The following is an 11438-nucleotide window of genomic DNA, read 5'->3' as shown; positions in this document are numbered from 1 at the left end:
TCTGTCTACTTGTAGCCACCCATTGCGAGAGTTGTCTCCTAACAGCACAAGGTAGAATGCATTCTTTTTAACATTTGATCGTTCCAAACACGTTTGAACAATTCAACCATGCTTATTATTAGTTTTACATTTGACATCGTCCATCTGGTTTTACTTATTTTATTCCCACGTATCCATGCGTCAGAAATTGAAAAGGTCCTCAAGGATTCTCCAGCCCATGCCAGGCAGACTGTACTGAGGAATCTACTGGATGGAGAGGTGTGTGACAGACCTGCCTTTCACAACCACAAGGCCGGCTCCAAAAATTCACTGACATCCTCCTGCAAGCGACTGCTAGGTAACAGAGCGCAGAACTACACAATGCCACCGCTAGGGTTCTCTATAATACAATATGTTGTGTTTGTAATGACCAAATCCTATGTGGACCCCCCCCCCCCCCCCCCCCCTCCCCCAAAACGTAGAAGACCACCATGAAAAATTCAGTGAGGCGTTGTCAAACAAGGAGCCCAAAGGCCTGGAGATGACGTTGTGTTATGAGCAATCCTCTTTGTGTGTGGGGGTGAAGCGTCACTCCTTCGAGGTAGGCTGGGGTCATTAAGTTGTGCGTTGCAACATACTTGTCAAGAATTTATCTCAACGGCTCATATGCTATTCATCAGTTCAGCATATGCAGTAATATGCAGCTGTCTATGTAAATGTTATGTGTTCTTTTTTCCTGACAGAACTCCAAAGTCATGTTTAAGGACAGCGACCTGGAGGCTTTGATTCAGAGCCACAAGGGGAATATGCGCGTTAGCCAGCCTCTGCATACTCATTCACCTTCAAAGGAGGAGCTGTGAAAGACATTAAGGCATAATGTGCTCTCCTCAGTGTCGCCTGCCTGGGCTTGTTTCGTCTGAATGTTTACTATGGTAACAATTTCTGCAGTTTGCTCCAACGTGTTTAATGTATGCAACGACTGATAATAAATAATAAAGTAGTGTGAGAAACCAGGAAAAACGGATGAGCGTGGTTCTTATTTGTGTACAATCTCAATACATATCTGTGGTACGCTTTTTCTTAATGTTGATTATTAATAATCAGATATTTGAGATTTTTTGAGATGTGATCTGCGCGACACAACTACAATCCCATCCTAGCCTGCACACCTCTGCAGTCTAACTTAGACCATCATCTTACCCTCCAAACACGTCAGCATGCTGGGGGTGCCTGGTTCTAAACTCCACCACCGCCACCACAGGCAAGTGAAACTTTGACCTCACAGACAGACTGACATGTCATGCCATTACAAGATGAGGAGAAGGCCGGTTCCAACACATTTATATGATTTCCCTGAAAAGGTTTAGGAGATTTCTAGGTTCCTGGCTGTGTTTTTTTTAATGTATGCATTAATTAATGTATCAATTATTTTGTGTAACTAACTTACAAGCAATAAATGGGTTATGCATCATCATTAATTAATGTATCAATTATTTTGTGTAACTAACTGTCTTGTGTACACAAGACACAGCATAACCCATTTATTGCTTGTAAGTTAGTTACACAAAATAATTGATACATTAATTAATCCTATATTATAGGATGCAGGCCTATACCATTTCCTATCCCAATAAAAACACTCACTACTGTGTGCTGTCGCTAGAAGACGCTGTTGCGATCCGGAAGGGTGGGTGGGAGGGAAGACACTGATTTAAATCTCTGGACATTAACGTGACACACTGTGGCAAACGATCGCCTGGACATTATCCGCTATTTAAACAACACACATCGCCTCATCCTTTCCTCCTTCGTGTGTGTGGTCTGCTACACCCGAGGTAAGGCATTCCGAAAAGGAGACACAACCAAACCGGTCATGGTTTCCCACGTTATCGCCAGCTGCTTGGCACCGCTGTGGCGGTAACGTTAGGGCAACAGTACCGTCTATTTATACGCTCTATTTCCAATTTAAAAGATAATTAAATACGAATTCTCAAGATCGGTTCACACAAACATTGAATTCATTGAATTCAATGTTTGTACCGATCTTACCTTGAGAACAGTGGTAGTGGCATCGCCGATCCAAGCGTAATAAGTGGTAGTAATAACACAATTGCAGCCACTGACCCAGTGAACTCATATTGGGATGTAGGGTGGTCGTGCTTTGGTAAACCACTACGAAATTACGCACTGATATTGTAATTGCAACGCTGCTTGTAGTGGCGATTCTGGGGTGGGTGGGGGGGGAGTTATTTCTGGAGATCCATGCGTAACCTCGCATGAAACACCGCATGGCATCCTTCCTGATGAGGTGTCTTATGCTTCATTGTCATGGGCGATCACCTCGATCTGCTCAGTGCTGCCATGCTCATGGCTTTTAAGGTGGATGATTGCACTGTACAGATATGTGCTGACAAGCACGTTGTATTAGAAGCCTACACTGTTAATATTGATTAGAGTGAGACGCTGGATTCTTGATGGTCGTCAGTTCCCCATCAAGTCAATATTCTCCCTTGCTCTAAGATAAGAGCAGTATTAGCCACAGATTACGTCAGTAAGGGCAAACATGCAATCTTTTGTGGAGTAAACCTTGCTTTTCCAGTTGCCTAGTTTCATGATCACAGATAGCAGGTTGGGCTAGAAACCCACTCCCTTCTAGAAGGGGTTAAGGGGCCACCACAACCTTTCCCCATGTTGTGTTTTTTTAATCAATCTCTTCTAACCTTTTACCCTTCAGATCCCGGCAGTTTAAGGCTTCATGGTCCCCTGTCAGTGTGGAGGTCTGGGTGTGCAGACATGGAGAGCTATGAGGAGTTTGCCCTTCGAACCATGGCCTTGCTACGGGAGAAGGAGAAGTCAGAGGAGATGGAGTTGAAGACACATTGTTCACTGAAAGACCTTTCCACCGTTCTATTCTACGGGAGGCCTGTGCTCCCACCTCTGGTAAGGGCTTAAAGTGCTGTAAGGGTAAACTAAATTAAGAATAAGTTGTTTTCCAGTTTCTTGATAATACATCCTAAAAATAATCACTTTTTTTTAGATTTGACATTTGTTTTCTATGCCACTGCAGGGTTAGGGTTAGGTTAAAATGTGTAGCTCCCATATTAAAATGTGCAGTTTAGTCTATTAATGTGACACAGGCAAACCCCATAGTCTAAAACATTCCCTTAAGGGTTTTCATCCTTGCTAAGAATAAACATTTGACCGTCGTAACTGAACACTTTGCTGCTGTTATGAAGGGCAATTTGGTTGCTTGGTTTTCTCCTGAAAACAATGCCGGTTCTCTCTGAGCGGTCATGCTGTACCTCCTACATTGCATGGTTACAGAGAGGTTGCATTGTTGGCTCACCTTGACGTGTGTGGCGGCAATTAGAAGGGAATGAGGGAAATGCACGCATGTCGATCAAGATACACGGATGTAAGTGTGCCTGAATGATAGACGGGGGTGAACGGTATTCTATGTCCAGGAACAACCATCTGCCGCTGAGAACAGAGCAAACCAAGGACAGCCCAGTGAAAGAGAATCTGCTCCTGGGACGTATATAGGCTATATATAGTGACAGCTATAGCTACAGCTATATGTAGCTATAGCTACATATTTATACATATAGTGAATGAAGTTTGTTATTGTGTTATTTTAAAATAGTACATTGAACAATGCTCTTCTACCTTCTGTGTGAGTGTTAACATTGTATTTCTTTATTCAATATCTCCATCAAAATATTTCGATATGGTCTCCATTTAGTTGTCTGGTGTGAGTTGTACATGTGTTGTGTTTACTGACAGCTGACCGCAGAGCAGCGCAGAGTCATGCGTGACCATCGAGAGAGGGCGGTCCAGGCGCACGCAGACAGACTGAACCAGCGGAAGAACTGCGTTCTGAGCCGGGTTCAGAACATCTTGGACCTGGCAGCCCAGCAGGTGGGGACTAGTACTGCCACGGCTCCGTCCTAAACACACACACAGGCACGCATGAACACGCACGCACACACACACACACACACACGCACGCACGCACGCACGCACGCACACACACACACCAAACGTGTAATAATGTGGGGAAGTTCTGAGACGGAGGCTCAGAAAGTAAAATGAATCCCAACTATTTTAGTTTGCCATCAGCCACCTTGCTTTTTAGAAAAATCTTAGTCTCACCAATCAGACTTTAGATTAATCTTGTATCCGATGAATTTTGGCAAACTGGGCATTTCAATTTGGCATTTCAATTTGTTTCGCTTCATATTTATTTCGACCAATCACGTTGCTTGAGACGGGGATCTGTTGGGGTGAATTTAGTAAGCACCGACTCGGCCAGCTGTAGGGAGGTCAACACTGTGTAGAGTGGCCACTGTACCAACACACCAAAAATAGAATATATTGAATTTTCTGCATGTAATGGATACAGGACAAATATAAACGTCTGTATATGTAAATTATTTCGGTCTATCGGTCAAAAATGTGCCACAAAAATGTAATCAACAGTGAGACGGGAGTGTTAATTACATTTTGTGATGTTTTCAGTATTAAATATGGATTGTCTAAGAAGCATTCCTAAGACATGACCAAGCACTGCTCCACTTACTGGGCTATTTTTGACTATACCTTTTTGAGACATGAAAGTGCTTTTAAGGCGCCCTTCGGCGGGTGTCAAAATGGAAATGACACGAGATATTTAAAAATGCCCACTTTATAGTGATGTATAGATTTTTTGTTTGAAAGGAAAGCCTCAGCCCATTAAAGGTTTGTCTGCAAATCCAGGAACTCGGGCAAACTAGTAAGAAATAGAGAATTACTGCTAAACGATCAGCAGTCACTTCAGCGCCAATTATCAACAAACAAGTCTCCATTCCTTATCAGGTCCAGCCCAACAAAGAGCCCAGTGTTACGCAGGAGGAGCCGCTACCTCACCCCAGCGGTCCCTCCCCTAAACACGAGACCGTCAACGGCTACACCCTGGTCACCGACTCCCCGGGGCTCCTCCGGGACTCTGGGTGCACCGCCGAGGAACCTGTCCTTCCTGGTCCACCGCGTCCAGAGCCCACCCACTGTGCCGCCCAGATCGACTGGGGCCAAGCCCAGCTCGAGGACCAGGAGAAGGAGGGAGAGGAGGAGGAGGAGGAGGAGGAGGAGGAGGAGGAGGAGGACATCAGCCTGGACAGCCTCCTGAAGCGCTCCAGGGAGTACGTGGAGAAGGAGCAGAGTCGGCGTGAGTCGGTGGTGGTCCTCCGCACCCCGCCTCCTCCATCCGACCGCCTCTCCGACCAGGAGAACCACGCCCGCGGGGGCCCCGCGAGGGACTCCGGGGTGGAGTTCGGCTTCAGCCTCCGTCACAGCCCGGTCGGTCCCCCCAGGGGCCCGGTCGGGGGGGCACAGCGCTCGGGCTGTCCCTCGCCGGGCCTCCCGGACGCCCAGCCTCCCCCCCAGCGGCTCCCCAGCCCCGAGCTCATCCTCTTCCACCCCGTCCACAGACGCAAGCCCCGCCCCGTCTCCGCTGGCAACCTCCACCTCTCCTTCCTGATGGGCCAGGGCGACCTCATCCCCAGGAGCCCCGGGGGGTCGGGCGAGGCGTGCGGCAGGGCGGCCTGGGACGGAGGCTCCGATCACTGGGGCCCGGCGCCCGGCTGCGGCGCCGGCGCCGCCGCCGGGCGCAGGGCCAGCCGATGCGACGACAGCCCGGGACGGGAGACGGCGTGCGGCGCGGGGCGGATCTCGGCGCCCAGCCCGCTGGGACACCACGAGCACCCGCCGCCGCCGCCGCCGCCGGGCTTCCGGCGCCGCAGCCACACCCTGGACAGCCAGCTGTACCCCGCGCCCGGCGTGGACCGCAGCCAGGAGAGGGCGCCCCGCTTCATGGCCGGGGTGACGCGGGCGCCCCTCAGCCGGAGGGCCGGCGCGGCGGCTCCGCTGAGCCAGACGTACGACGTCGAGAGCCCGGCGCCGGGGATGCACAGGCCCCACGTGTCCCCCGACGGAGGCCCTCAGGGCCAAGGCCGCAGCCTGGAGTCCGGGAGTCCTCAGGGGCCGGAGCCAAGAGCCAACAAAACGGTCCACATTAACGCCCCTGATTGTAGTACAGGTAAGAGCCTGGATTTGGAATGTGTATATTTTTGACGATTTATTCCGTACCATTGCAAATGTGTATCTTGTGAACGATGTGTATTAGACTTCATTTTAGATCTAATAATATATTAGGTTGACTTCTCGCTGGTGTTCAGTCTGTAGCATTGCATGACGCCATGAAAGGTACATCATGTGAGCCGATGTCCTGATGTCGTGACAAACTTCAGTTGATGAGCGCTCAGCTGATGCATGCGTGATTTGACCTGAGTGAACTTGCTGCTCCGTGTACTACATGTACTATAACATGACATATAACTGTCAACAGATTATTTTTGAATGCATTCATTAGAGATGTGCACCACATTGTTATCCATATGTGTGTTGACGATATAATGGTTAGTTTTAGTTGTTAGTGTGGAAAATGGATTAATGTGTGTGTGTATGGATATGTATATGTGTACTGACAGAGATATATTGTTGGTTATTTTTCTTCTGACAAATTTACTTATTTGAAGTCACTTTGGATAAAAGCGTCTGCTAAATGCCCTAAATGTACATGTGTATGTGTGTGTGTGTATGCTATGTGTGTGTGAGTGTGTGTGTATGTGTATGTGTATGTGTATGTGTATGTGTATGCGTGTGTGTGTGTGTGTGTATGTGTGTGTATGTGTGTGCGTGTGTATGTGTACGTGTATGCGTATGTGTTTGTGTATGTATATGCGTGTGCGTGTGCCGTTGTGTGTGTGTGTGTGTGTGTGTGTGTGTGTGTGTGTGTGTGTGTGTGTGTGTGTGTGTGTGTGTGTCAGGGGGGTCACCAGAGGAGACCCAGTGGCGGGTGCAGGCCCTGGAGGACATGCAGAAGCGCCTGGAGGAGGAGCATGTGCTGCACATGTCTCTGCTGCTGGCCGAGCAGGAGAAAGAGCAGGAGCGCCTCCAGCAGGTCAGCCTGTGCTATTACACCAAACGTGCGGGGACGCAGACCAGCCTGTGAACAACTGTCATCGTTTACTCAAATGTTGTCCTTCTGGTTCTTTTGATGTATTTAACCGTGTGATTATTAAGGGTTGGGTTGGGTTGTAAATTGTAAATGCATTTTCATAATCCTGTCGGTGAGCGATAATTGTGTATTAATTTGTGTGTGTCTGTGTGTGTGTGTGTGTGTGTGTCTCTGTGTGTACGTGTGCGTGTGCGTGTGCGTGTGTGTGTGCGTGTGTGTGTGTGTGTCTCTGTGTATGCGTGTGTGAGTGTGTGTGCGTGTGTGTGCTTGTGTGTGTGTGTGCGTGCGTGCGTGCGCGTGCGTGCGTGCGTGTTTACGTGCAGGAGCTGGAGGAGAAGGAGAGGAGATTGATGGGACAGGGCTGTGACCGACCGCTCAGTGGGAATGGTGAGTAATTCAAAGTGCATTATAAGCAGACGTGATTTAACTCTCTCTGAAAAGAAGTATCTCAGCACTAAAGAGAAAAAAACGATGCCACTGCTAAAAACGCACACGTGGGCGGGGGCCACACTCACCGACGGCGTGTCTCGCCTCCTTCACTCTAGGTCTCCCCTCGCCGTCGCTCTCCAATCGCTCCTCCCCCTCCAACCTTCCCCCGGCTTATCTCTGGGGGCCCACATGGGGGGCCGGCAAGCCAAGATCGAGACTCAGTCAGGTGGGGCCAGTGTGTTGAGCCAGCGTGGACGTTAGCACTCAGTGTGCCCATAGTGACGTGGAAAGGGGCTTGTGCATCGCGACTCGCATCTCCCCGCATTGACTGCCTCCGTTTTGGAAGCATAGGAGCGTTACAGTCGTAGTTATTGTGTTGGTATTCGTGTTTGGTTTTGTAATTACTTAAGTCATTAATTGGGAAATGATTTATTATTATATGGGGATGCATTGTCGTGTTTGAAACCGACAGTTTCTCCCGCGAGACGCGGTAAACATGACGTATATTAACGTTAAATAAGGATTTCCCTTTGGTTCTCTCAATATGGTGTATCACAAACAAAAACTCCCACGATGCATTCTGATGCACAAGCCCTTCAGAGAGAAGTGAACGGAGACGGGGAACCGGCGATGTTGTTTAAAATTCCCTCATGGTATTGTTTGATAGTTGTGTTTGATATTTTGATCGCAGCACGCCAACCCCATTCAGAATCAAATTCCTGCTGGATCTCTGTGATCTTGATGCGGTCCGTTCTGGATTAGAGCCGACCTCTGCGTTCTGCCCTCTCCAGGTTCTGACGGCGGAGCAGCACAGGTGTGTGTGTCGGCTCGGCGCGGTGGCCCGGGGCTTCCTGACCCGCAGGCTGATGGACACCGAGAAGGTCAAACACCTACGCCAGACCGTGGGGGTGAGAACACACACATATGCGCACACACACACACACACGCACACACGCCCACAAACAAACGCACACTCAAACAAACACACATTCTGCAGCTCTTGTCTACCAAAATCCAAAATCTGATTAAGACAATTACATTGAACTTGATTGAATAACATGTATCACTGTGTTACATGCTGGGGAGGTTGTGTCCTTTATTTGAATCTTTATGTGTGTGCGTGTGTGTGTGTGTGTGTGTGTGTGTGTATGTGTGTATGTGTGTGTGCGTTTGTGCGTGTGTTTGCTCCCTCAGGACACACAGGAGTTCATCCGTTCATTCCAGAGTGAGGGTCCCGCTAAGAGAGGCTCCGTGTCCCCCCAGGACATCTCCCTGCAAGACCGAGTCAGAGCCCAGGCATGTAGCACACACACACACGCACACACACACACACACACACACATACAGATGTGGACTCACTGCGCCTCACCTACAGACAGCTGTGGGAAACCCTGATGAACCGATTGATTATTTTTTAATTGTTTAAACCACGAAAACTTCACCATCATTGAGGCGCATATTATTAAAAAGAAAATGATTTGACGATCAATCGACGATGGGGTCTGTCCTGACGAATCATGTTTGACTATGCTTACCGTAAAACTTTAAAAACAATGAATAGCCCGGGCTTTTATTTGTTTCAATCACTGAACTTATATATTTGCTTATATTTGGGACAGGCGTCTATATGGAACAGGCCTTTAATTCCTTTCAATCTTCCTTTTGGTCCGATGATGCCATCTACTGGCGAAAGTTGGTAATGCTCGGAAATATGTCCGTCTGATGTTGTCATGCGGCCCTGGCATGGCGCTGGGGATAGAGGGCAGAACACTCACGCTACAATCTTGTTCTTGTTCTTGTTTTACGGCGGTTGTCGCCAACTTCTAGCGTTTAATTGGGACTCATCTTTTAATTGGGGTTTTACCGAGTCCGAGTCAAGGACGCCCCTGCTGTGTCATATTGATTTCTTTGCATGTTCTGTGTTGTGCTGCAGCTGCGCGCCGCCTTGTACGACCTCCACGACATCTTCTTCGAGATGCCCCTGCAGGACCGGCTGGCTCTGCTGCAGCAGGACCGAGAGCTGCGCGCCGAGAGGAAGCAGAGAGAGATGGTAACACCTCAGGACACCTGGTTCTATCCTCCATGCAGTGCAGTCACCTCTATGTAGTCCACTGACCCGCTCGTCGTCCAATAACATCGTCGTCGTTCACAAGTGGCCCTGTAGTCCGCTAAGATCCCTGCTGTCCGCTCATGTCCTTGTAGTCCACTAAGGTCCCTGTAGTCCACTTAAGTCGATGTAAATCCACTTACCTCCCTGTCACCCACTTACCTTGTCCACTAATGTCCCTGCAGTGCAGCAACGTTTCACCTTCCTCTGTCCAGCATTCTCCCAAAGTCTCCCAAAGCGTGCTATTGTGAAAACCCATTGTGCTCTACTTACTGAACAACACACTTGCAGGAGAAAGCCAAGAGCCCCAAAGACAGAGTGGCGCTGTCGGCGGCTACACAGAGGTCTCTGGACAGGAAGAAGAGGTGAGCAGTCTGTGTGTTTATATTACATTGGTGCTGAATTCATCCCTGAGGGGACATTCATCATGAACAATGGAAAGAAAATGCATGCGCTGACAGAGGAATTCTGCAAGACCTTTACTTTTGTATGTGTATGCGTATATTATTTGATTAAATGTATTCCCTCAGGGTCGTTGGGTCTCCCGCTCAGGGCAGGAGAACCTCGCAGAAGGGAAAGGGCTCCTCGACCAACAGGTACTGTGTGGGACCAGCTGCTCTGCCTTCATCAAACGGCCCCGTCCCTTCATCATCGTCGTCGTCATCATCTTCATCCATATTTCCGTCATGTAAACAACGGGTCTCATCGCCCCTCTCCTCATCTAGCGTCCCGGAAACAAAGCAAGGCCAGAAAGCCCCAGCCGTAGACAAGCTCAAACGCAAGGGGTTAGTATAGAGTTTCCTTCAAAGTTTAGCTTTAATTCCCGACTCCCCATAATTGGTTTTACAGCATCTGTGATCAAGTCAGCATAATTGAAGGCGGTTGGTTTTTTAAACTGGTCTCACCGCAGGATCCGGATTCATTCTTTGTGATCAAGTCATGACCCAGAGGTAATTTAAGATTTGCGTAGGCCTGTGGTTTTCCTGGAAAGTATTGCACAGGTTTCTCTGGTTACGGTATTATTTCAGTATGATTGCGTCAGTTTTTTTGCCAGTGTACCTTAAACACACTGTTCATATGCAAGGCATGTCCTGGCTATCTCCTCAGTAAAACCAAACCACTTGGTTCAGCTTTGGCTTTCTAGGCAGCTTTCTAGGTTCTAGAATCAAATTTGCCTGGCCTGCATAAACGTTGTAGTAGTTTGACCAGGCTGTCACACATCAGTGATGATGTTATCAGCCTATTGTTAGCCACCGGTTATGCTGGTGTGTAAATATGTTAGAAAATAAAAAGATATTAGACATTCAGTGCATTAAGAAAGAAAAAACAAATCTAGTTTTGTAAAAGTGAAACCTTCATGTCTGCAATCCACTTCAAGTGGAGATGCGTCCCACCAGCAATGTGTGTATGACGTATGATGCGTGTATTCGACTGAACCCCCCCGTCTTTCGCTTCAACCTTCCCCCCCCCCCATCAGGAGCTGCTACCGGAAGACCCCAGAGGGGAGGACCACTCGCTCGGACGGCCTGAAGAAGCAGAACTCTGTGGGCTGAACGCGCCGTTCAGATGGGCCTGAAGAACCAGACCTCATTGGGCTGAAGACGCTGCCCAGAGGTCCGCCTAAACCCGCCGGAGGGCTGGAACACTTCTCTGTCTGTATCTGGACACCAAGCAGTGTCAGTATGTACAGTACAACCAACGCTACTTGGAGCACTGCTGCTAAACACACAAAGGTCTACCGCTCTCCTTCTCCACGTGTCTATTACCTCGCGAAGGTTTTTGTTTTTTGTATGATCAAAAAAAGCACTTTTTATAACGTTGAACTTTAAAGACTATAATGTGCCCTTACTGTAATGTAAACAGACTGAA

At 48.5% G+C, this 11438-nt stretch overlaps 1 protein-coding gene across 1 annotated transcript; it reads left to right on the top strand.

Annotated features, from left to right (window-relative positions):
* Nucleotides 1-2772: 2772 nt before the first annotated feature.
* On the top strand, nucleotides 2773-11122 carry LOC311397547 (uncharacterized protein; the record flags this gene model as incomplete). The annotated part of the gene is given in 13 exon segments (XM_084488796.1): nucleotides 2773-2919; nucleotides 3763-3897; nucleotides 4834-6052; nucleotides 6843-6976; nucleotides 7357-7424; nucleotides 7486-7527; nucleotides 7529-7688; nucleotides 8254-8370; nucleotides 8657-8758; nucleotides 9396-9512; nucleotides 9861-9934; nucleotides 10100-10165; nucleotides 11047-11122. Coding segments are annotated over 13 exon segments (2457 nt in total).
* Nucleotides 11123-11438: the final 316 nt, after the last annotated feature.

Source organism: Micromesistius poutassou (genome assembly GCF_964030765.1).
Source record: "Micromesistius poutassou genome assembly, chromosome: 1".
Classification (NCBI taxonomy): domain Eukaryota; kingdom Metazoa; phylum Chordata; class Actinopteri; order Gadiformes; family Gadidae; genus Micromesistius; species Micromesistius poutassou.
The sequence above is the reverse complement of the archived record's forward strand: the minus strand, read 5'-3'. Positions and strand labels throughout refer to the sequence as shown.